General features: G+C 46.6%; 2 protein-coding genes across 7 annotated transcripts in view; one reads left to right on the top strand and one right to left on the bottom strand.

Moving 5' to 3' along the window:
* Nucleotides 1-27,500, bottom strand: part of LOC123770855 (agrin) — a 419,139-nt gene that overhangs the window by 209,478 nt on the left and 182,161 nt on the right. For all 6 annotated transcript variants that reach the window (XM_069305808.1, XM_069305809.1, XM_069305810.1 and 3 more), the window contains exons 2-3: nt 20,008-21,615; nt 16,218-16,253 (exon numbers count right to left, since the gene is read on the bottom strand). In XM_069305808.1, the coding sequence (XP_069161909.1) occupies nt 16,218-16,253; nt 20,008-20,569 (598 nt within the window). In that variant the 5' untranslated portion in view covers nt 20,570-21,615. The remainder of the gene's footprint in view (nt 1-16,217; nt 16,254-20,007; nt 21,616-27,500) is intronic.
* Nucleotides 21,748-27,500, top strand: part of LOC138353192 (uncharacterized) — a 6,120-nt gene continuing 367 nt past the window's right edge. Inside the window, exons 1-3 of the mRNA XM_069306069.1 lie at nt 21,748-21,817; nt 22,670-22,918; nt 27,410-27,500. The exon at nt 27,410-27,500 is cut by the window's right edge and continues 367 nt beyond it. Coding sequence (XP_069162170.1) covers nt 21,748-21,817; nt 22,670-22,918; nt 27,410-27,500 — 410 coding nt within the window. The remainder of the gene's footprint in view (nt 21,818-22,669; nt 22,919-27,409) is intronic.

The raw sequence follows: 27,500 nt of genomic DNA on the forward strand, positions 1-27,500 counted from the left end.
ACACACACACACACACACACACACACACACACACACACACACAGTTGATTGACAGTTGAGAGGCGGGACCAAAGAGCCAAAGCTCAACCCCCGCAAGCACAAATAGGTGAGTACAAATAGGTGAGTACACACACACACACATACACACACACACACACACACACACACACACACACACACACACACACACACACACACACACACACACACACACACATACACACACACACACACACACACACACACACACACACACACACACAAGACAACACCGGGTCTCACTCCGTAACACAAACCAGATAACATCTGCTACACATGTCAAAGCATCAAACACCTGTCCACTCCAGACACCTGACCAGGTCTAGGGAACACATGGGGGCTCAATAAGGCTGGAAACGCTTGGGCATGTTTCCTTTCACCTCATGCACCTGTTCAACTAGCAGAACAGAGTTAGACGGGAGTTTGACAGGTGTTGTCTGACAAGGAAACTGTTCTCTCACCAATAATTTATTTCACCAATACTTTCTTTCTCACTAATATTTTTCAGTCCTCGCCAATGTCTCCTTCACACGGCGAAGATCCCGTAACTTCTGAAGAAAGGAACCACCATCATCTTCACCCCCTCCCCCCCCCCTCTGCCAACTTTGATTTCTAGTTCATCAGGAAGGTGTCTAATGGTCTCTTAACTGAGGGGCCAATCACTTAGTTCCATTGACCGTCGTTATCGAGCAGGTCATTTAACGATTGATGTGGTTCTGTAAAGAATTACATTTTCATATATACTTTTTCAGTTGGGATTGGATGGGGGTGATAATTCTGGTATTAAATAAACCAAAAGTTTCCAAAACAATGTTTTGTCAAACATTGTCCAGCATTGTCCAGCATTGTCCAGCATTGTCCAATATTGTGTCCAACATTTTTCACACATAAATGTATCTAAATATATATATTTTTCTTAGGCACTTTCATTATTTTAGCTCTGCTGGCTTTGACAGTCTTCCAGGGAGTTGTTGTAATAGGTCTCATAGGTTCAAGTGCATCTTACTCTCCCCTTTCACTAAGTTTAGATTTCCATGGGCTGGACGGTAGAGCGATACGGTCTCGCTTCATGCAGGTCGGCGTTCAATCCCCGACCGTCTACAAGTGGTTGAACACCATTCCTTCCCTCCCCCGTCCCATCCCAAATCCTTATCCTGACCCCTTCCCAGTACTATATAGCCATAATGGCTTGGTGCTTCTCCCGATAATTCCCTCCCTCCATGCTTTTTCGAAAAAAAACGTTTTTTTAACCATTCTCTGCAAACGTAACACACAAAACGTTTAAACGTTTTTCCTCTTGGTCGTCACCAGCACCACCGAACGTTTCTCCTGAAAAAACACAGACTTTAACAGCAACTTGGCGCCTCCTGAACTGTTGGGAGACTTACAAAACTTGTTTAATATCCCAGGTTGAGCGCAAGTTTCATCTTTAGTGAAAAAAGATTCTGATGCCACACATTTTATGGTTAAGCCCCGCCCCAATATTACCTTAGGGGGGCCAAGCCCCGCCCCAATATTACCTTAGGGGGGCCAAGCCCCGCCCCAATATTACCTTAGGGGGGCCAAGCCCCGCCCCAATATTACCTTAGGGGGGCCAAGCCCCGCCCCAATATTACCTTAGGGGGGCCAAGCCCCGCCCCAATATTACCTTAGGGGCCAAGCCCCGCCCCAATATTACCTTAGGGGGGCCAAGCCCCGCCCCAATATTACCTTAGGGGCCAAGCCCCGCCCCAATATTACCTTAGGGGGGCCAAGCCCCGCCCCAATATTACCTTAGGGGGGCCAAGGCCCGCCCCAATATTACCTTAGGGGGGCCAAGGCCCGCCCCAATATTACCTTAGGGGGGCCAAGCCCCGCCCCAATATTACCTTAGGGGGGCCAAGCCCCGCCCCAATATTACCTTAGGGGGGCCAAGCCACGCCCCAATATTACCTTAGGGGCCAAGCCCCGCCCCAATATTACCTTAGGGGGGCCAAGCCCCGCCCCAATATTACCTTAGGGGGGCCAAGGCCCGCCCCAATATTACCTTAGGGGGGCCAAGCCCCGCCCCAATATTACCTTAGGGGGGCCAAGCCCCGCCCCAATATTACCTTAGGGGGGCCAAGCCCCGCCCCAATATTACCTTAGGGGGGCCAAGCCACGCTCCAATATCACCCCAGGGGCCAAGTCACGCCCCAATATTATCCCAGGGGCCAAGCCACGCCCCAATATTATCCCAGGGGCCAAGCCACGCCCCAATATCGCCCCAGGGACTGCAAGCCACGCCCCAATATTACCTCAGGGACCAAGCCACGCCCCAATATTACCCCCAGGGGGCCAAGCCACGCCCCAATATTACCCCCAGGGGGCCAAGCCACGCCCCAATATTACCTCAGGGACCAAGCCACGCCCCAATATTACCCCCAGGGGGCCAAGCCACGCCCCAATATTACCTCAGGGACCAAGCCACGCCCCAATATTACCCCCAGGGGGCCAAGCCCCGCCCCAATATTACCCCCAGGGGGCCAAGCCACGCCCCAATATTACCTCAGGGGATCAAGCCACGTCTCAATATCACCCCAGGGGCCAAGCCACGCCCATTCACATGATTCTGAGTCCACAGCAGTGGTCATAAAAACGTTCCTAACTTTCGAAGTTTCCACATGTATTGATCCGCCAGGGGAAGGGTAGAGCCGCCAGGGGAAGTGTAGAGCCGCCAGGGGGAAGGGTAGAGCCACCAGGGGGAAGGGTAGAGCCGCCAGGGGAAGGGTAGAGCCACCAGGGGGAAGGGTAGAGCCGCCAGGGGAAGGGTAGAGCCACCAGGGGGAAGGGTAGAGCCGCCAGGGGAAGGGTAGAGCCGCCAGGGGAAGTGTAGAGCCGCCAGGGGGAAGGGTAGAGCCACCAGGGGGAAGGGTAGAGCCGCCAGGGGGAAGGGTAGAGCCGCCAGGGGAAGGGTAGAGCCACCAGGGGAAGGGTAGAGCCACCAGGGGGAAGGGTAGAGCCGCCAGGGGAAGGGTAGAGCCGCCAGGGGAAGTGTAGAGCCGCCAGGGGAAGTGTAGAGCCGCCAGGGGAAGGGTAGAGCCGCCAGGGGAAGTGTAGAGCCGCCAGGGGAAGTGTAGAGCCGCCAGGGGAAGTGTAGAGCCGCCAGGGGAAGGGTAGAGCCGCCAGGGGAAGGGTAGAGCCGCCAGGGGAAGTGTAGAGCCGCCAGGGGAAGGGTAGAGCCGCCAGGGGAAGTGTAGAGCCGCCAGGGGAAGGGTAGAGCCGCCAGGGGAACGGTAGAGCCGCCAGGGAAAGGGTAGAGCCACCAGGGAAAATGAGTGACCAACAAGGACCAGGGACACAGCCGTCCCTGGGAGCTCCTAACCCTCACGTTACAATGGCAACTTACACGGACCAAAACTTTACTTCCTAAGAAGTTAAAAAGTTCTTCACCCATCACTTGGCACTCCCGCCTGCACGCACACACACACCCCACCCCCCCCACACACGCACCAACACACACACACACACACACACACACACACACACACACACACACACACACACACACACACACACACACACACACATAGTTTCAAAGCGTTATATGACAAAGAGTGCTGGGAAGACGGGACACCACGAGCGTAGCTCTCATCCTGTAACTACAATTAGGTAATTACACACACACACACACACACACACACACACACACACACACACACACACACAAGCCCATCCACCTGTTTAGGTAGTACTTACAGTAACGAGAACCATCATCATTCATATATTGACGTAAAAGAAAATTAGAAAGTAGAAATCGGTACTATTGAATTTGGACAAACTGGGAAAGATTTTGAACTGATGTTACAAACAAAAACTTAACCTAACCTTCCTCGGCCTAATACACGCTAACTGAGGCCTAATATATCTCACACTAGGCCTAGGAATATTGAAGATTGGAATTTTTCTCGAATTCTTGAAAAGGTGAATATTAGCCAATGCTAGTGTCTGATTGTGAGCAAAACAAATGGAAACAAGCTTGAATGGTCCCCAAGCCTCGGCTACCATCGTCTTTTGTACGGTCACGGTTGGTCGAGTGGTTAAGGTACCATGTACACCAGTTGCATAGTGCTCCTGGCTGTCTGGGTTCGAGTCACTTCTGGGGTGTGGAGTTTTCAGTCGCATATATGCTTGGGGACCATTCAAGCTTATTTGCATATATGTATATATATATATATATATATATATATATATATATATATATATATATATATATATATATATATATATATATATATATATATATATATATATATATATATATATACTTCCCTATACTCATTCACCTTCCCTGTCTTCCACTGATATGTTCCCCTATTGTGTCACCTTCCCCTGTTGTGAGTCACCTTCCCCTGTTGTGAGTCACCTTCCCCTATTGTGAGTCACCTTCCCCTGTTGTGAGTCACCTGTCCCTGTTGTCAGCCCCTATTGTGAGTCATCTTCCCCTGTTGTGAGTCACCTTCCCCTATTGTGACTCACCTTCCCCTGATTTGAGTCACCTTGATATATATATGTGCTTCCGTCTACAGTTTAGGCCTATTGTCTTGTGTATGACCCTCTGTCCTGCGTGACAGTGAATACCACCATTATCCTCACTTTAATAAGACTTAATCGAAATCTTCAGATTAGGCAAAATTGTAATTAATTTTGTCAATAAAGATGTTAATAATAATAATAATCTTCCTCACAGTTTTTGTATTTGATTATTGTCAACTCAAAAAATAAAAACAGTCAACTCTTGTTGAGTAATAAAAACAGTATAATTCTATTCCTATTGTCAACTTCAAATCAGAATTTCATGTCTGATTAAAAAATACAAAAAATTTTGAAAACTATTTTTTTAAAAACTGTATTCATAAAAGATATCTGGCGACTTTTATATAAATGATATTCGAAAACATATATATTTTTTAACCTCTATTGAAGAAATTTAGTGAACTGTGGAATTCAATGTCTATTTATTCTGCTTAGTTTAATGTGTATAATGTATAGGCAATTAGTATAGCTTAACTATACACCACTAGTCCCTCCCTCTCGTTCACTCCCCCTTCCTCTCTCTCTCTCTCTCTCTCCCTCCCTCAATACAGTCTGTTTAACCAGCTGTAACGAGGGGTTACAAGCTCGCTCACACTAATAGTACTTACATAACGGATTATGTAGGATCGAGCTTTAGCTCCTAGGCCTCACCGCATTTTTTAACTGTCGATCGTCTAATGGAGTGCCTCTCGACCCCATATATTCGTCATATCTGTTTTTACAACTGTTGAAGGTGAAAGTTCTCAATATTTTTCCCTTTTAATCGTTTCTCTTCAGGTCTTTCCCTGAGGGAAATGTTTCCTCACTGAGAGAAATGTTTCCTCACTGAGAGAAAATGTTTCCTCACTGAGGGAAATGTTTCCTCACTTCCCTGTGGCTCGCCTGCATGTCCTCTCGTCACGATGCCACTCAACCTCAACATTCTATATTTCATGCATTTTTCTGAGAATTTTATATATCAGGATCATGTCCCCTCTTTTTTTTTCTCTCCCAATATCGCAGAGGTTAGCTCGTGCAAGGTTGTTGATTAATGGAACAAATTACCAGGCAACTGGGAGTCGGTGGCTGAGCGGACAGAACACTGGACGCGTGATCCTGTGGTCCCGGGTTCGATCCCGGGCACCGGCGAGAAACAATGGGCAGACGTTTCTTTCACCCTGATGCCCCTGTTACCTAGCAGTAAATAGGTACGTGGGAGTTAGTCAGCTGTCACGGGCTGCTTCCTTGGGCTGGAGGCCTGGTCGAGGACCGGGCCGCGGGGACACTAAAGCCCCGAAATCATCTCAAGATAACATAGTATGGTGGTATCGATAGTTTCAAGCGTAGGTTAGACATATATATATATATATATATATATATATATATATATATATATATATATATATATATATATATACATATATATATATATATATATATATATATATATATATATATATATATATATATATATATATATATATATATAATGAGTTCAGGTGGATATAAATAGGAGCTGCCTATGGGCCAATAGGCCTTCTGAATTTTTTTTTCATTATTTTCGGGGGCTTCAGTTACAACTTATGCACCCTGGCTGAGGTGATATCGGTTGATTGTGGTGATATCGGTTGATTGTGGTGATATCGGTTGATTGTGGTGATATCGGTTCATTGTGGTGGTGATGACGGCAGCGGTTGTGATGATAACGGTATCACCCTCATCACCATGACGATATCACAACTGATACCAGATGACGATATCAGTTGTGATTATAACTAACTTGTCACGGTGTCTCCGCCGCCGTGCCTCAGATATCGAGAATCTCACCATCTTGATCAGTCCAGCAACCAGGAGGCCTGGTCGACGACCGGGCCGCGGGGACGCTAAGCCCCGGAAGCACCTCAAGGTAACCTCAAGGTAAGGTGGATCTCCCGAGTGGAAATATTCGCTCACTCGTGTTTCATAAAAGATATCTACTGTCACCCCCGGAATATTCAAATTCAAATTTTCTATTCAGGAAAAGTACATACACAGATGATTTACAAACATAATGTTGGATTTGTTGACCAGACCACACACTAGAAGGTGAAGGGACGACGACGTTTCGGTCCGTCCTGGACCATTCTTAAGTCAATTGAGACATTTGACTTGAGAATGGTCCAGGACGGACCGAAACGTCGTCGTCCCTTCACCTTCTAGTGTGTGGTCGTCTCAATCGACTTGAGAATGGTCCAGGACGGACCGAAACGTCGTAGTCCCTTCACCTTCTAGTGTGTGGTCTGGTCAACATACTTTAGCCACGTTATTGTGACTCATCGCCTGCATACTGTTGGATTTATAGAGCTAGTACATACAATACCTAAAGCCACTAATACATGTAGCGTTTCGGGCAATATGTTCAAGAGATGTTGTTGTTGTTATAGATTCAGCTACTCGGTACAAGTTCCAAGTAGCACGGGCTATGGTGAGCCCGTATCTTCCCTGGCACAGGAGCGGTGCTGTGTGATCAAGAGCCGAGAGAGTAACTTATGTGTTATGTGTAATGAGCTCATTATATCCCCCAACCAATCAGGACAAAGAACGCTATACGACGTCATCACTCCGTCAATAACTACGCTCATGACGTAATTAGCTGTGATTGGCTGGTGAAAATGAGTCATAATAACACCACAATAGCAGTGGGAAAGTGTTGAAGACTATTTTTTTTAATTGTTGCATTCAATTGCAAGTTTTTCCACCTTTTCTGCTCCTATTGGGATTACTTCTTGTTAATTTCAAATGCAGAAATGATTTATACATGTTTATCTTGCATTAATTTTTGTAACTTTGAGCGTGAATCATTTTTCAAGGCGCCAGGATGGGGGAAGGAGGCATCTTAAACTCTCACTCTCACTCTCTCTCTCTCTGAGCCACAGCAACCTTCCCTGTCCCTTTGTCCTCCACACCATTCTCCATTCCCCCATCCCCTCGTCCCCACCATCCCAAACTCTCCTGTCCCCTCGTCCTCCCCACCATCTCTCACTTCCGTCCCCTCGTCCTCCCCACCATCTCTCACTTCCGTCCCCTCGTCCTCCCCACCATCTCTCACTTCCGTCCCCTCGTCATCCCCAACATTCCCCACTCCCTCGTCCGATGCCTTCCCAAATGGTCTGATGTTCCCATCAGAAAAGTGGGAACATGAAATGATCTGATGTTCCCATCACTGAAATATAAGAAAAACAGTTAAAAAATGAAATGAAAATATGAACAAATTAAAAAAAATAAACTATATTCACGAAATGAACGGTATGGTAAACAACACAGCTCAATTCCAACACAATGGCACACAAAATAATTAAATAAAAAATAAAATAAATCGAAATCTATGAAAATAAAATTTATCAATGCAATCGGAAACATTGAAATGGAATTCGTGACATATTTAGTATAGCGTGCAGGCTGCTATTATGTGCAACGATAGCGCTCTTTAAATACAACGGTATAGGTTAAGTAATAATTGTAATTAAGAAGCAATAAGATGCTTATCTTAACATACTAAGAAGGTTAGGTGAGGTCGGTGTTTTCTATGAAGCTTTTCAAGGTAAACTAAAATATTCACAATCAATTAGTATGTCACATATGCACTTATTAAATAAGCCAATATTGACTTTAAGCAAGTGCGAGAACGGGGTTGCAGCACGGGCTATGGTGAGCCCGTGACGACTAACAGGACACGTAGACTCTTTATATATCATACACAACTTTACAAGTGCTGTATTCTAATTGGCTACATCCTTCAAACTACAGCTCTCATAATCAATTTCCAAGCTGGAAACGAAACAGGCGGTTGTAATACCATAAAATACACTATTACCACTCAATCAAATCGCAGCAGCATTATATATTTATGAGGAAATCCTATGAGTAGGACAGTGGTCTTAGGGCCGGAAGTTCGAGCCCATCACCCTGCTCCAATGATTTACTCGTACTATTAATAGATTTTGTTGATGGGAAGAGTCGACATTCTAGAGTGCAATTGATATTTTTGGGGGATTTGAACCCAAAAAATCGAGGAACAGATATATGAGTTTTCCTATAGGTGTGAATAGGTTCCTATAGGTATAGGTCCTCCTAATGAAATCCCTAAGCCTAACGCTTACCAATCTACGGAGGTCTACGGTCTATGGTCATTCTATGGTATATTCCAGACCACTGGAACTCTAGTATTGTATGTACTAACTCTATAAATCCAACATTATGTTTGTAACTAATGTTCTATGTATATACTTTTTACCTGAATAAACATTTGATTTGATTCACGAGTACTGAACAAGTCCTATGTGAGTACTTCCTCGTATTCATCAAGGCTCGCTCCCTTACGTCACAAACGTACAAATTTAAACGCAATTCAGTGCGTCTCAAGCGTACAAATAGTAGTGGTGGTAGGTAACTATCAGTCTCAGGAGACTATGGATACCTACTACTATTTGTACGCTTGTGACGCACCGAATGCGTTTATATTTGTACAAATATAAACGCATTTATTGTCAAGACGGGTTGAATGGTACATTTTCTCCCCAGAGCTTCTAGACCAGAGGTACTCAACCATTTTACGACAACAGTCCTTCAGTGGATTACCCAAGATGTCCACACATCTCCTTCACCACCACCATCACCCTCATCACCACCATCACCACCATCACCATCACCATCACCCTCATCATCATCACCACCATCACCACCAGTCGTATTAGGTACCAGAGTGACTTCAAAGTATGTCAACAACTTAGTTTTCCATTAGAGCTGAAAGAAATTCATACGGATGACCAAACCACAACTCAGAAAATGGTGAATTGACGACGTTTCGGTCCGTCTTGAACCATTCTCAAGACCACACGACAAGATAATGGTCCAGAACGGACCGAAACGACGTCGATCGTCTCTTCTGGTGTGTGCTTTTGGTCATCATATCTTCAGCCACGTTATTGTGACTCATCGTCTGCAAAATCATCAAGATTTTATAATATCTGAGATAAAAGGCAAATAAATAACACCCAAGCCAGCTACAGCTGCTGAGATGGGGGACCCATGAGCCCCATTACTTGGGCACCCATACCCTCCTAAAGGGGTATGGGTGCCCCTAGGCTAATGAAAATCCCCCATTCGTCCACCCAACCATACATAAATGGGAAAACCACGGATGAGATTGGGTGAGGATGGATGTTCGTGGGTGTCAGTGTATGGGGGTTGAAGTGGGTATGAGTTGGGGTTGAAGTGGGTATGGGTGTGGGTTGAAGTAGGTATGGGTGTGGATTGAAGTGGGTATGGGTGTGGGTTGAAGTGGGTATGGGTGTGGGTTGAAGTGGGTATGGGTGTGGGTTGAGGTGGGTATGGGTGTGGGTTGAAGTGGGTATGGGTGTGGGTTGAAGTGGGTATGGGTGTGGGTTGAAGTGGGTATGGGTGTGGGTTGAAGTGGGTATGGGTGTGGGTTGAAGTGGGTATGGGTGTGGGTTGAAATGGGTATGGGTGTGGGTTGAAGTGGGTATGGGTGTGGGTTGAGATGGGTATGGGTGTGGGTTGAAGTGGGTATGGGTGTGGGTTGAAGTGGGTATGGGTGGGAAGAGAAAATGCCCCCTTGCCGAGTCCACAGCTTAGAGAGTAGACAGCACTGTTACCAGCTTGATGGGGTTCTGGGAGTTGTTCTACTCCCCCAAGCCCTGTTTATGACCAGTGCAGTTCGGGACGGTATTGGACGTCTCAGGCCCTGGACTGCTCTGGTCCTAAACCCTTGTATTGGACCTCCCATGTTTAGAGGTCCAGAAACTGCAGTGTTTAAACTTTAAAACATTTCCTTCCCAGTCCACTACACGTTTTGTACCTGTATGTATCAGACCATATAGGTTCAATCACGACGTTTTTGTGACAACGTTTCGAACTTAAGGTCGAAATGAACGTCGTTGGGTGGAAACGTACAGAGCCCTTTCGCACGCTCCCAATGCTCACACTTCACGAGCGATGCCCAATCACACTCCCCGGGCTTACGACCAATGAAAATCAACCATTAAACGAAACCACCTAATCGGATCCAAGGACTGTGGGACCCTGAGGAGCACTGGCAAGAAGCCCTATATGTCCTGTGCTTCCCAAAACTCTGAAGCACTCTGGCTGAAGCTGACCGAAGCACTGAAGCGTTTATACGAGATCTTCTCCATTCATTCCTATGCTGCTGCAGTGTTTACAAATAAAGCCACGCCCATTCATTCACACGCTAACAACAACAAACGCAGTTGCATTCGTTAGCCCGTGCAATGTTCACTAGTACTGTTTATGGCCGTTCGTTCACAGTGCAATGCATGTTAATTATCGCAGGTTCGTTCAATCATCATCTACCCGTACACCGTGTACCGTTACGGTGAAACATTCATCAGCTGGGAGAGCGTGAACTACCTGACCATCGCGTTCAGTCATTCATAACGTGCAGACCAAATATACAGATGAATATAGTGGCGTCTCCATTCATTACCCAGTGAACACCAGCACCATCTAGTGAGCCAAATCATCACCTCCCTCCCATGGAGGACAGAAGAAAATATATAATATGTTGCTGGTTAGCATTGTTAATGTGTGGCAACGTCTGTGGTAGAAAATAATAATAATAAAAAAAAACTGCCACCTTTGCTGGGGGGGGGGGGAAGGGGAGAGTTATGGACAGCGTGCAGTCATTCATTGTTAAGAATAATTGAGCATCTGGGTAATTTATGAGGTGGTGGCTTCCCGGTGTTCCTGAGCCGGGCGTTTGTTACCTCTACCCTCCAGGTCGGGTACAGTGCCTCTGGAGATGCGACTCTTATATTAAGATTTATGAACATGATGCACCGAATGACCAGGTAAATATTATGATGAAGCGAGAGCAATGTGTTAAGGATTACCTGGTTGTGCTTACTGTTCATATTTGAGTAGATACCATCCATGACAATTAGCAAACTTCACGAAGATTCACGAAGCAGTTACGCAAGCACTTACGAACGTGTACATCTTTCCTCAATCTTTAACGACTTTGTTTACATTTATTAAACAGTTTACAAGCATGAACACTTCCCAATCAACTGTTGTTATTGTTATAAACAGCCTCCTGGTGCTTCGCAGCTCATTAACTGTTTTAATAATTGTAAACAAAGCCGCCAAAGTTTGAGAAAAGATCTACATGTTCGTAAGTGCTTGCGTAACATCTCCGTGAATCTGGCCCCAGGGAATCATAAGAGAGACATGCACCTGTAAAAACTTGCGACAAAGATGAGGACTGTAAACATTCCCATACACCAGAGTCTAGCACAGATTAACACACTAATCCTAGAGCAATGCAGACGCTGTCCAGTGATCACAAGGCCGCATCCTCAACATCAGCACCCGCCTCCTTACCTTGAGGTTACCTTGAGGTGCTTCCGGGGCTTAGCGTCCCCGCGGCCCGGTCGTCGACCAGGCCTCCTGGTTGCCGGACTGATCAACCAGGCTGTTGGACGCGGCTGCTCGCAGCCTGACGTATGAGTCACAGCCTGGTTGATCAGGTATCCTTTGGAGGTGCTTATCCAGTTCTCTCTTGAACACTGTGAGGGGTCGGCCAGTTATGTCATTTATGTGTAGTGGAAGCGTGTTGAACAGTCTCGGGCCTCTGATGTTGATAGTGTTCTCTCTCAGAGTACCTGTTGCCTCGTGTTGGTACAAGAATTCAATCGACTTGAGACTGGTCCAGGACGGACCGAAACGTCGTCGTCCCTTCACCTTCAAATGTGTGGTCTGGTCAACATACCTTAGCCACGTTATTGTGACTCATCGCCTGCACAAGAATTCAACAAATTATGAAACAATGATTTTGATGAAAATCTGGAAATAAGAGAAGTGTACTTGCCCTTCATCTACCTTGGATGAAGGACAGCACGCTGGACTTCTGATCCTGTGGTCCTGGGTTCGATCCCAGGCGCCGGCGAGAAACATTGGGCAGAGTTTCTTTCGCCCCATGCCCCTGTTACCTAGCAGTAAAATAGGTACCTGGGTGTTAGTCAGCTGTCACGGGCTGCTTCCTGGGGGTGGAGGCCTGGTCGAGGAGAAATGCTAATGTGGAGAAATGCCCGACCGACCACTGGAACATTATCTAACAAAGTGCACAGTTACAACCACAACAGACCACTGGAACATTATCCAACACAGTGCACAGTTACAACCACAACAGACCACTGGAACATTATCTAACACAGTGCACAGTTACAACCACAACAGACCACTGGAACATTATCTAACACAGTGCACAGTTACAACCACAACAGACCACTGGAACATTATCTAACACAGTGCACAGTTACAACCACAACAGACCACTGGAACATTATCTAACACAGTGCACAGTTACAACCACAACAGACCACTGGAACATTATCTAACACAGTGCACAGTTACGACATAACCTTAGTGATTGATGCTCATACACTTGTCACCACCATTTAACCATCACCTCTAAGTACGACAGCAATAGAGAGGATATAGAGAACATATACGGTACGCAGAGAACGTATACGGTACGCAGAGAACATGTACGGTACGCAGAGAACGTATACGGTACGCAGAGAACATGTACGGTACGCAGAGAACATGTACGGTACGCAGAGTATGTATACGGTACGCAGAGAACATAAACGTTACGCAGTATGTATACGGTACGCAGAGAACATAAACGTTACGCAGTATGTATACGGTACGCAGAGAACATAAACGGTACGCAGAGAACATATACAATACGCATTTACACCATAAACCACCTTCATTACTCGCACGGTCTCTTAATGTTCTCTTTGGAAAGGAGACGAGAGAGCTGCCACATAATATACACATGGAGGATACTGGACTATCAGCTCCCAAATCTGCACAGTAAAATAGCCCACTGGAACAGATGATGAGATATGCAGGATAGAGCCAATGTGGAGTACAGGTGCCATAGGAACAGTCACAAAACTCTGCATGGATCCCCGAGGTCCACGGCTGTTCAATATCCTACCAGGAAGCGTATGAAACCAATGCAAAAATGAATGTGTCAAGAGAAAATTAGTAACGTTCTTGCAAGAATTGCTGGACCAACCAGGCTGTAGTGGATATGTGAACCTGCGGGGCCGCTCCGAACAACAGCCTGTTGGACCAAGTGATCACAAGTCAAGGGGAGTAGAACAACCCTCAAAACCCACTCCAGGCATACTCCAGGTCACAAACCACGAGCCTATAGCTTGTGGCTGTGTTTGCAATAAACAGTTACCAAAGAACTAAAGCACAAAGTCACCATTGGGTTTAATTAACTTTGTGACAGAGACATCTATCACAAGGAGGGGTTGTGGAGCCTGTCTCTAGGCCCCAGTTACGGGTATACTGCGCCCACTGGCCCTCATGCCTATATATCAGGGCGGGCCAGGACGGGCCAGGACGGGTCAGGACGGGTCAGGACGGGTCAGGACGGGTCAGGACGGGTCAGGACGGGCCAGGATGGGCCAGGGTGGGCCAGGGCGGGCCAGGGAAAATGTATAGGACTGTCAATAATAACGCAGTGTATTCTCTCTCTCTCTCTCTTAAAAGGTCACACCCACTTCAACAACTCACCAGACAAAAACAATAATATTTTTGATGTCAAGTCACTCCCGGTACACAAGCCTGTCAATCATCCTCCATCACCTGCAGCTTATATACGTCAAGAGTTCGTCATTATTATTTGTAATCAAACTAGTTCGTCAATTGCAGGGTTTTATGTTTATATGAACACAAAAATATGTAATGATTGTGTTTATGTGAATGACTAGAGCTTTAGTACCTCTGATGCAGGTCAGTAACGATAGAGAACTGACTATGAGTAATGAGAGAGAGAGAGAGAGAGAGAGAGAGAGAGAGAGAGAGAGAGAGAGAGAGAGAGAGAGAGAGAGAGAGAGAGAGAGAGAGAGAGAGAGAAAAAGAGAGAGAGAGAGAGAGAGAGAGAGAGAGAGAGAGAGAGAGAGAGAGAGAGAGAGAGAGAGAGAGAGAGAGAGAGAGAGAGAGAGCTACACACACACACACACCAGCTTCCCTAACCTATTTGACCGAAGCGATGCAGTATACAGCTACATATCCCCACCCGTGTATAACTTATCCAAACCTAAGCTTCAAACTTTACAAGGAGTTTGCTTCTACAGCATCACGTAAATACTTGCTCCACAACCCTCCAATCAAACTACCTAATCTTCTCTAATTGTCATCCTCTGATTACTGTTCGAACTTGAGATGATTTCAGTGTTGTTTCCTCTCCTCTAATTACTCCCATCACCCATGTGTATACTTGTCATGTCGTCTTGTATTCTACGCTCTACGGGAGAATGTAAACTAGGTAAACTTTCTTTATCTTCGGAACCACACACACACACTGTTCTCTGACTTGCCACGCAGCCTCCATCGGCAATAAAAGTATCTCAATTTTGCTATGAAAACGCCATTTTCCGGCGCCTACAATCTGTAGTTACGTTCATATCAATAATTTTCAAACCTTCTAAAATGTTCATGGATAGCTGCCGAGGCCTTTAGCGCTCCCGTTGTATTAGTTACAATCTTGCTTACTGAAAATTTTGTAAAACGACCCCGTTAAATCTATAAAAAAATAATAAAGTTCAGAATTATTTCGTGAACAGGGTTGAAATTCTTTCGTAAGGAAAGAAGAGATTGAATGTATTAAAACATGTCACATCGTTCGAGCCAGAGTATACTATACTATATTGAGTATACAGAGTATACTCAAGATAAGAAACTATGTTGTACACCAAAGGATAACAACCTTGTGGTACTCCACCAGCCAGGTGGGCGACCAGGGGGGGGGGTGAGTTAACATGATTACTAAAAGACGTTGATCAGTGCGTCGAGAGAGAGAGCGGAGTCTAAAAAAGTCTGCTTGATGTTGCATGTTATGTCCGTGACTGTGCGTGGCCCTGTGCGTGTCACGTGGTCCCCAGGGCCCTGGCGAGGCCCAGGACCACCACTTAGGGGAAGGGAGAGAGAGAGAGAGAGAGAGAGAGAGAGAGAGAGAGAGAGAGAGAGAGAGAGAGAGAGAGAGAGAGAGAGAGAGAGAGAGAGAGAGAGAGAGAGAGAGAAAGAGAAAGAGAGAGAGAGAGAGAGAGAGAGAGAGAGAGAGAGAGAGAGAGAGAGAGAGAGAGAGAGAGAGAGAGAGAGAGGAAAGGCGGGAAGAGGAGAACACCAGACAAAAGTCTGAACGTGAATTAGAAATTCTCTTTGAATCCATCCTCATCCAACACCTCATCCACCAAAGGCAACCTAAATCCACACCAGCAACACCGCTATACGACACACAGACCATATCCAACGCTACAAAAACAGATGAATTACCATACTGATTATTTCACCAATAACCTCAAGGTCGGTGTAGGAGCTTAGCCAATAGGAAAAATAAAAATATAACTTACCATATATTATCTTGGAAGATAAGAGCCAAGAGGCGTCAGAGCTCGGGGGAACGGGTGCCCCTATATATATACACCCATGTGAGCATATAGGAGCATATAGGGGGCTAAGATAAACACCTATAACACAACATCAACAGCCAGGAAAGGCGAAGGATAGAAGGGATAGTTTACTGAGCTGATGGTGGTACTTACCTTCCTGGATAGGCGGGCGAGGCTCGTATGGGACATCTGAAACAGTCAAGAGCAATCGTGTTAAATGGAGCGTCGTCTTGAAACTACCAATGATACTACAATGATACAATGATACAATGATACTACAATGATACAATAATACTACAATGATACAATGATACTACAATGATACATATACTACCCCCCAACTACATGGGGGTTAGTATGGGGTTCCGTGCGGCTATTGGACGATTAAAAACAAAAAACAGTCGTAAGAGGGGAGGTTAGGGGGGGGGGGGCATGAACATGCACTGTTAAGTGAACACAGGTGTGTATGTGTGTGTCCTCACATCTCAGTGAGCACAGGTGTGTGTCCTCACATCTAAATGAGCACACACACACACACACACACCAGCACTCATGAGATAAGAAGAGCCACATATAGAAGCATGCCTGTGTGTGTATGCCCAAAAAACACCACGTGTGTGTTTTAACAGGTGTTAACAGCTCACAGGTGTTTACTATGCACAAACGGTACACAGATGAGAACACATATATGCCTATAAATGTGGCAGCTCCTGCTTATATCGATCCAAGCCCATATACATATATGACTAATCTACGCTTGAAACAATCAAAGAGCCGACGTCTATTATGTTATCTGGAAATCCGTGCCACAAATTTTCTACAGTATCCTGGTTTTTTCAAACCAGTATTTACCCAGGTCTTTTTAAATTTCAACTTATCCGAGATATATCAATTGTTGTTTTCTGGTGGATAGTTTTAAGCGGAGGTTGGACATACGAGTCTACAGGTGCATACTAATACCATGGGCTGCCTCGTCTTGGGGAAATCTTTGAAGCAGGGCGGTGGGATCGCTCCTGCGTCCTAGGTCACCAGAGACGCACGCATTACCCACTCGACTAATGGGGTAATGGAAGGTAACCTACAACGCAGGTTCGATCCAAACGCACTGCCCAAGAGATTTCTTCACAAAAATATTCTTATTCTCATGAAAATCTTTAACATTTGTGTCAGCTGAAGCCCCATTGTGCTACTGCTCTATGAGCCTCACGTAGAGCAGTGGGTAGCGCCGCCGGCTCACAATCGATTGAACTCGAGTTCGATTCTGTGATTTGCCCCCCTGTCCACCTAGCAGTAATGGAGTTAGGAAGCTGTTTTGGGTTGCATCCTCGTAGGGGCCTCATAGCCTGGTGGATAGCGCGCAGGATTCGTAATTCTGTGGCGCGGGTTCGATTCCCGCACGAGGCAGAAACAAATGGGCAAAGTTTCTTTCACCCTGAATGCCCCTGTTACCTAGCAGTAAATAGGTACCTGGGAGTTAGTCAGCTGTCACGGGCTGCTTCCTGGGGGTGGAGGCCTGGTCTAGGACCGGGCCGCGGGGACACTAAAGCCCCGAAATCATCTCAAGATCATCTCATCTCAAGATTATCCTGGGAACGCCTGCAACCCGTCCTCTTAATTGAACGACGCATTACAGAAGGGCAAAAATTCTCGTACTAGAAAATGGTAGCGGCTGGCGAATTTGACATACTGTCCCATTTTCTGTTTTAGGTCCTCTGGGAGGTTAGGATTTGGGCACTTTAGTACGGCAGTTTCTTGACGGTGGGAAACCTTAGGAGAATAGGCTGACGCCTGAGCATGTATCCCGTTCTCCTAAGGTTCCCCATCGTCAAGAAACAGTCGTGCTATAGTGCCCTTATCCTAACCTACCAGAGGCCCCAAAACAGAAAACTGGACAGAATGTCACTTTCGCCAGCCGCTTCCATTTTCTAGTACGACAATTTTTGTCCTTATGTAACGCATACGAGCGAAAAGCGACGTTCTATGAAAGAGGACAGATTGGAACGTGCTGGGCCGAGCTACATCTAACAGAAAACGGGAACTGGACGGTTATCTTGAGATGATTTCGGGGCTTTAGTGTCCCCGCGGCCCGGTCATCGACCAGGCCTCCACCCCCAGGAAGCAGCCCGTGACAGCTGACTAACACCCACGTACCTATTTTACTGCTAGGTAACAGGGACATAGGGTGAAAGAAACTACCCATTGTTTCTCGCCGGCGCCTGGGATGGAACCCAGGACCACAGGATCACAAGTCCAGCGTGCTGTCCGCTCGGCCGACCGGCTCTCCCTCTCACGGTAGCGCCCTCTATTGATTGAGATCCAAACTAAATACTGATCAACAGTACGTGATGAACGACTTTTTTTGGATACATTAATCAGCTAATTAATTGGATTATATCTACATGCAATTGCAAAATTACGCTAATTTTATTTGACGTTGTAAACAACATTATGTATGAGCACCATTCCTTTCCGAGGACGTAAGTACGAGACATTGAAGAATGGTGAAAAGTTATTTGAATTCCATCTTCGTTGGGATGATTTGGATTCGCCGATTTATTTGGATATTTTTGTCGTAGAGTGACTCTATGGAACTCTTTTGTGGTAGAGTGACTCTAAGGAGCTCTAGTGGTTAAAGCTCGCGACATTTACCTTAATTACCTAAAGTTTTTACAGGTGTTGCTGAAACACTCATAAGAAACTTGCCAAGCTGGAACACATGAACTTGCTAGTTCAAGTTCATATATTCACGCTTGCAAAACAAACGTAAATATACGCTTGTTTTGCGTATATATATATATATATATATATATATATATATATATATATATATATATATATATATATATATATATATATATATATATATATATATATATATATATGTTGCCAAAGTGGCTCCACATCATAAACTGACTTTCAATGCTGTCAACTTTTAATTCAGCATTGTCTTGGACAGAGCATTTCAGAGTGGGCGTACACCTACTACACTTACCTCTAACTATAACCAACCTACACCCACACTACTACTACTGCCCAAACGCTACCAACAAACATTCGAAAGGCGGGAGGGTTGGCAGCCTATAACTCGTCCCTGCAAAGCATATGTGAGTAAGTACATCTAGGTGAGTACAACCATTGCAACTACATACACAAACATGCAAATTGACAGACAAATATGTTGTCCCTAAGCATAATTTTTCATGTCCACAACTGAACAAAAAAAAAGTCCCTCCTAAAGTACTAATTACATGCAAATTGCTGAAAGAATTTGCAAAAACAATAACAAAATAAAATTACGTAGGAAAGGTCGAAACAAAGACACTATAATTAAAAACGCGATATAAGGTTCATGACAACAAAAAAAAACAATTACAACAGCAACAAATATTAAAACAAAAAAAACAGGACTCACAACAATAGCATATGGCTCGCTGAAGCCTTTAAGTGAGCAAGGATAAACAAGGACAAACAGGAAGCAACTAAGTGTCGGTACGCGTGCAGTGTTGCAAAACAGGCAACACTGCACGCACACACACGCGCACACACACACACACACACACACACACACACACACACACGCACACATACACACAACCACGCACACACAGGATGCAACTAGCGTGAACAAACATACACACCCACAAACACACACACCCACAAACACACACACAAACACACACCCACAAATACACACACTCACAAACACACCCACAAATACACACACCCACAAACACACACCCATAAACACACACACCCACATACACAAACACACACAACCACACACACACACAAACACCCACAAACACACACACCCACACACACAGGGTGCAACTAGCGTGAACATACACACACACATATACACCCACAAACACCCCCCCCCCACACACCCCCACAGCGTGCAACAAGCCACAACTAGAGTGCATATAACCACTCAGCGACATACTCTTGATGAAGAAGTAGAGTGCGACGATCACCCCACTCAGTATAAGCAGACAGGCGATGAGTGACAGCGTAATAGTGCAACAACTCTTGCCGCAACAGCCGCCGCCGCCTCTCTCGTCCGCCATCTGGTAGCGTGATCCGCGGCGGCTCCCGTGGCGGCTAAGCGTGCCCAAGCCTCCATGCACGCTGCACGCCGTCACAACGCCACCATTGCGGCGCCTCTCCAGCGTGGACGTAGGCAAGGCGGGAAACCCTTCCAGAGAGCCCTGGAGAATACTCTCACCCATACTGAGGGTATCCAAAGGTTCCAGCAGCTCCATCGGTCCATGTTTAATCTCCAGGAATTCTCTGGATCGCCGGAGATCCTGATAGGAGCACCCGATGGCGGGCATGGGGTAGCGGGCCATTGGGCCATTGTTGGCCCGGCCCAGGGTAGCAGAGCGGCCCAGCATGGCGGAGCGGCCCAACATGGCCCGCCGATCCAGGGAGCCATTGAGTCTGGGCGCGGCAGACACGCCCACACTCGTGGGCACTGGCCCATAGGCTGCGTAAACATTACTCATGACTCGGTGCCTTGTCGCCCTGAAATTGTTATCTCATGTTGCGACGGGGCGGGCTGGCGCGGGGGGCTTGGTCTAAGGGCCGCGTCCCTCATGCTGGGGGCTTGGCCCCCTCGCTACCCTGCCACGCCGCCCACACGCCCGCGCGCCCCTGCCATCTTTTCCCGCCCTTACTGCTGCCTCAACACCACTTGGAGGCACGCGGACCGCAGCTGCCTTCCTCCTGCTGTCCACTAGCTCTGTCCGGTGACGGGGAGGTGTCCGCCCGCGCCTTCAGAGGCACAAATCACTGCCAAATTGTCGATTTTATAGACGTTTCTGTCTACTGGACGGGAGCTTGTGTTGCTTCAGCTCTGACGGCGCCGTCTGTCACTGATCCGTCACTCCATTCAATCACACTATCCACCCTAGAGCTGCCTGTCCAATAGTTAGACGGGAACAATGTTTTTTTTTCCCCAATTTATGGATGGATGATCTATATCCACACACATTTAATTTCCTTCACATCTGACATCTTTATATATGACAGTTTCCTGTAAAGAAATACTGAGGTTAGATCGTCTTGTGGCTCCTTCAAGCGGCAGTTACCCGTGACGGGTGACTCGTTACCGTCACCACGAGCCTTACCCGTCTAGCCTCTCCACCGTCGTCCTTTCAGTGACGTACATTATGCAAAATTCCAGGCTCTGTTCTAGCCAGAGTCTAGGCTCCAGACTCTCCAAGATGACTCCGTAGGAACATAACTGTTCCAGTTGACTATAGTGGCTCGTAGCGGTTCCAATCCGGTATCACTTTGATTCTTAGGCAACGCACGCTTCACTATGTATAGGTATTAGAGCTTGGGCTCTATCTGGCCGGCACGTCGTGGCGCTGCCTCGACCGGTGCCAAGAGGAGTGCCTGCTACTGCTGGAGACGACGACGGTGTCTGCTGTAGCGAAGATAAGCAGACGGTGGGCAGCAGAGCAGCCCACAGGACTTCCTCTCCCCCCACCTCTTCACGCCAGGGGGAGATCGATGCTACCATCAATCAAAAACCGGACGTTCAATCCTGTAACAATAACAGAAGACATCGTTACTGGAGTCTGAATCATTTGGGCTAACTGCCACTTCCTCTCTCCACCTCAGTCGGGACTAAGAGGCTAGGCTAAGACTCTTGATAACAAGGGAAAGAAACTAGGAAATGTTAGTTAATGTTTACAATGAGTTAATTAGCAAGTCTACAGAGTTGTCTCTGTATCGAGTTACAGAAGGTACAGGTACTGATGTTAGTGGAGAGAGCAAGTTAATATAACACATGTTATTACTAGTTAATTAGGTTAAGGCTTCAATAACGTTCAAACATGAGGAAGACACTTTGTTATTGCAACTTGATTAGAACAATTACAGTGAAGCAATGGTTATATTATTCAAGAATAACAAACAGAAGACAATTATATATATACAAGATTTTACACACACACACACATCTTACACTCTCACACACACACACACACACACACACACACACACACACACACACACACACACACACACACACACACACACACATCTTACACTCTCTCACACACACACACACACACACACACACATCTTACACTCTCACACACACACACACACACACACACACACACACACACACACACACACACACACACACACACACACACACACACACATCTTACACTCTCACACACACACACACACACACACACACACACACACACACACACACACACACACACACACACACACACATCTTACACTCTCACACACACACACACACACACACATACACACACACACACACACACACACACACACACACACACACACACACACACACACACACACACACACACACACGTGGGCACTGGTGGCTGCGTTGACAACACGCTGGACACGTAATCCTGTGGACCGGGGTTCGATTCCCGACGCTGGCGGGAAACAAAAATGGGCAGAGTTTCTTTCACCCTGCTGCCCCCTATTACCTAGCAGTAAATAGGTACCTGGGAGTTATCCAGCTGTTACGGGCTGCTTCCTGGGGGGAGGGTGTTTGTGAACAAAATTTAGTTAGTAGTTAGTAACAGTTGATTGATTGACAGTCGAGAGGCGGGCCGAAAGAGCAGAGCTCAACCCCTGCAAGTTCAACTGTTCCAGCTTTACCGTGTGTGTTTTGAACTGTGTAACGAGCCATACAGGCGACCTTAATAGTAATGACAAGCCGCTGACTTGTCAAGTCAACCTGCACTCCAGTCGACATCTGTCTTCTATTTTGTATCCAAATGGTACAGATAGCTCGACCGGGGAGAAAGAGAGAACACTGGACAACAATGGAAGAGACTGCTCCAAAGGTAATGAATCCTTGGAATCATTCAGTCAACAGATCACAATACCTTGTTGTTTACTACCCTCGTGCGCACCTGGCGTGAACCCCAGTGTGGCGTGAACCCCAGTGTGGCGTGAACCCCAGTGTGGCGTGAACCCCAGTGTGGCGTGAACCCCAGTGTGGCGTGAACCCCAGTGTGGCGTGAACCCCAGTGTGGCGTGAACCCCAGTGTGGCGTGAACCCCAGTGTGGCGTGAACCCCAGTGTGGTGTGAACCACAGTGTGGTGTGAACCACAGTACGGTGTGAACCACAGTACGGTGTGAACCACAGTACGGTGTGAACCACAGTACGGTGTGAACCACAGTATGGTGTGTTTATGGACAAGGCACAGTTTGTTGAAGGTTCTCTTCCCCGCAAAATAATTACTCGATTTGCAAATTGATGGCGGTAATAAAGGAACAGCTTCGAGCTCGTAATTATACGTTAAATGATGTTTTGTTGAGAGAGAGAGAGAGAGAGAGAGAGAGAGAGAGAGAGAGAGAGAGAGAGAGAGAGAGAGAGAGAGAGAGAGAGAGAGAGAGAGAGAGAGAGAGAGAGAGAGAGAGAGAGAGAGAGCAGCGGTCATCAACACAGACATCCACTGCATGTATCCCTAAGAAGTTGATGACACATTCCATTCTAACTTCCAAGACTATGCAAGAACAATGAAGACCACAAAGGCCATAACTCACACACACAGCAAAGGTTATAACACACAGGTGCAAAGGTCATGATCAAGACATCACCACATCTGAGGTTGTGTCACAAACGTCAATCACCTGCTGGAGGAGCAGGAGAAGCAGGAGGTGAGCCAGGGGGGATGGGGGGGGGAGGGGAACAGGACATAGCAGAAGCGGTATTAGCAGCATCTCTTGAAGGATTATATCTGTGATCAATTGTGTATCTCAGTCTCATCTCTCTCTCTCTCTCACACACCTCTCCCCCGCCCTCATCTCCACCTTTCCCCTTAAACCGGCACCTGCATCAGGTACGCTGCGGTCCACTTAAAGCAGATGGTGTACCTTAACTGCTCGTTAGTAGGCCTCGGAACTATCTGTTGTTTGGCAGCAGTCGGGGTCACTATACACACACACACACACACACACACACACACACACACACACACACACACACACACACACACACACACACACTCGTCCCAGAGCTACGAGGGATGGGGTATGAGGAGCGCCTGAGGGAACTGTGCCTTACGACACTAGAAAGAAGAAGGGAGAGGGGGGACATGATAGGAACGTATAAAATACTCAGAGTGATTGACAGAGTGGACATAGACGAAATGTTCACACGGAATAGTAACAGAACGAGGGGACATGGATGGAAGCTTGAAACTCAGATGAGTCACAGAGATGTTAGGAAGTTTTCTTTTAGCGTGAGAGTAGTGGGAAAATGGAATGCACTTCAGGAACAGGTTGTGGAAGCAAATACTATTCATAATTTTAAAACCAGGTATGATAGGGAAATGGGACAGGAGTCATTACTGTAAACAACCGATGCTCGAAAGGCGGGATCCAAGAGTCAATGCTCGATCCTGCAGACACAATTAGGTGAGTACAACTAGGTGAGTACACACGATTCTCAAGGGAATCGACAGGGTTGATAAAGATAGGCTATTTAACACAAGGGGCACACGCACTAGGGGACACAGGTGGAAACTGAGTGCCCAAATGAGCCACAGAGATATTAGAAAGAACTTTTTTAGTGTCAGAGTGGTTGACAAATGGAATGCATTAGGAAGCAATGTGGTGGAGGCTGACTCCATACACAGTTTCAAGTGTAGATATGATAGAGCCCAATAGGCTCAGGAACCTGTACACCTGTTGATTGACGGTTGAGAGGTGGGACCAAAGAGCCAGAGCTCAACCCCCGCAAGCACAACTAGGTGAGTACAACTAGGTGAGTACACACCCACACACACACACACTCTCTCTCTCTCTCTCTCTCTCTCTCTCTCTCCCTCCCTCCCTCACACAGTTTATCCAAGAACTTCGGGCAATTTTTAATCAAACGCAGCACGCGAGACTCGCGTTTTGTTGTACTGGAAGATAAAACAAAAACCATTCTGACTCTTCCTGTAGAAGAATGTAATGGGAGTTTGGTAAGACAGCTTGGGCACTAGTGCAGGAGGGGGGGGCATGAGCACTAGTGCAGGGGGGGGGGGCATGGGCACTAGTGCAGGAGGGGGGGAGGGCATGGGCACTAGTGCAGGAGGGGGGGGGGCATGGGCACTAGTGCCGGGGGGCATGGGCACTAGTGGAGGGGCCAACCAACCACTACCACCTTTGGTTACAGACATCACCACTCTCCTTATCCCGGTAGTCAATATTTGCGGCATGTTTCCCGTCCAACACAACACACCTTCAAGATCAGATGCTTCTAAGAAGCTCTGACAGAGAAGCTCTTGCGGGGGAAAGGCTCCCAAGAATGACTCTCTGAAAAGGCTCCCAAGAATGACTCTCTGAAAAGGCTCCCAAGAATGACTCTCGGAAAAGGCTCCCAAGAATGCCTCTCGGAAAGGCTTCTGGATTAATAAAGTGTATATATTATTTACAGCTTCGCAGAGGCTGCCCTTTTTTCCCTCTCTCTGGCTCCAGGAAGGCCTTTTTCTTCCCTTTCTCTCACTGGAAGCTAAACCCATAATGTTTTACGACTGGAGCGGGTGGCCCGCTGCGCCCGGATTATTGATGACAATTTACTCACCATTTTACCTTCGGTATTTCCAAATGTGAAAATATTTTGAGTGGGAGTTTTAAAGAGAAACATTTGTATGTATTTGCTTAACAGTACCTCCCTATGTGTGCTTACAGGATGAGGGGAAAGGGGTTGGGGGTTGGGAACTAGGTCTTTACCACTATTCTCCTGGATTGTTTAAAGATCTATTGCGCTAGAAATCTATTATCGTTTGATCTATTTGTCGTATTTCTTGTTGATGTTGTCAACGGTGTTTACCTCGTGAGGTTAGGTCACGTCTGGCTGTTTCTTATTTATAAAGAAAGAAGATAGTCAAGTTTTGCTGAGTTCTCAGACACGTTGATGTTTTCTTAAGTTACGGAGCGAACGCTACTATTAAGGAGGCTCTTCGCACTTGTCATATTTCCTGCAAAAGGTGCAACTTTCATGCAATTATTTTATGCAACTTCTACCCAGTTATTCATTCTTCAATCCGAGCTCGTTGGCAGGGTCGTTGGTCTTCTGTTACTGGTAACTGCGTGCTCTTAAGAGTTGTGTGTACCCATAGCCTTCCTCCTACTACCGTAACCGGAGGTGGGAAACGGCTCTGGCAAGGTTGCGTATCGGCCATACGCGCTTAACTCGCGGACACTTAATGGAGCGCTGCCCAGCTCCTTATTGTCCTAATTGCGTTGTCCCTCTTACAGTCGTGCATATCCTTGTTGAATGTCCTGACCTCCAGGACGTGTGTGTGTGTGTATCTTGTATCCCAGCTCTTTGTCTTCATATCCCACGTCCTTTTCCTCATATCCCAGCTCCTTGTCCTCATATCCCTGATCCTTGTCCTCATATCCCAGCTCCTTGTCCTCATATCCCAGCTCCTTGTCCTCGTATACCAGCTTCTTATCCTATCCCAGCTCCTTGTCCTCGTATACCATCTTATCCTATCCCAGCTCCTTGTCCTATTCCATCTCCTTGTCCTCATATCCCAGCTCCTTATCCTATCCCAGCTCCAGGTTCTCGTGCACCTACCATGTGCCATACAGTCATACTAACACAACAACCAGTATGACATCATAACACTGAGGTTCCCGGGATCCTGAACCCAATAGGCTCAGTATCACAAGAGAGAGAGTTGGACAAAAGAACGCATTAAGTGGAGGCTGGACACGCAAATAAGTTCAAGAAATGTTAGGGGACATACTCGTGCCCTGAGCAGTTGGAACAACAGCCGGAGACCCCTGATAGAACAAGTTGTGGAAGCCACCACCCTGATAGAACAAGTTGTGGAAGCCACCTCCCTGATAGAACAAGTTGTGGAAGCCACCACCCTGAAAGAACAAGTTGTGGAAGCCACCACCCTGATAGAACAAGTTGTGGAAGCCACCTCCCTGATAGAACAAGTTGTGGAAGCCACCTCCCTGATAGAACAAGTTGTGGAAGCCACCTCCCTGATAGAACAAGTTGTGGAAGGCACCTCCCTGATAGAACAAGTTGTGGAAGCCACCTCCCTGATAGAACAAGTTGTGGAAGCCACCACCCTGATAGAACAAGTTGTGGAAGCCACCTCCCTGATAGAACAAGTTGTGGAAGCCACCTCCCTGATAGAACAAGTTGTGGAAGCCACCTCCCTGATAGAACAAGTTGTGGAAGCCACCTCCCTGATAGAACAAGTTGTGGAAGCCACCTCCCTGATAGAACAAGTTGTGGAAGCCACCTCCCTGATAGAACAAGTTGTGGAAGCCACCTCCCTGATAGAACAAGTTGTGGAAGCCACCTCCCTGATAGAACAAGTTGTGGAAGCCACCTCCCTGATAGAACAAGTTGTGGAAGCCACCTCCCTGATAGAACAAGTTGTGGAAGGCACCTCCCTGATAGA

The sequence above is a fragment of the Procambarus clarkii genome, chromosome 56 (genome assembly GCF_040958095.1).
Source record: "Procambarus clarkii isolate CNS0578487 chromosome 56, FALCON_Pclarkii_2.0, whole genome shotgun sequence".
NCBI lineage: Eukaryota > Metazoa > Arthropoda > Malacostraca > Decapoda > Cambaridae > Procambarus > Procambarus clarkii.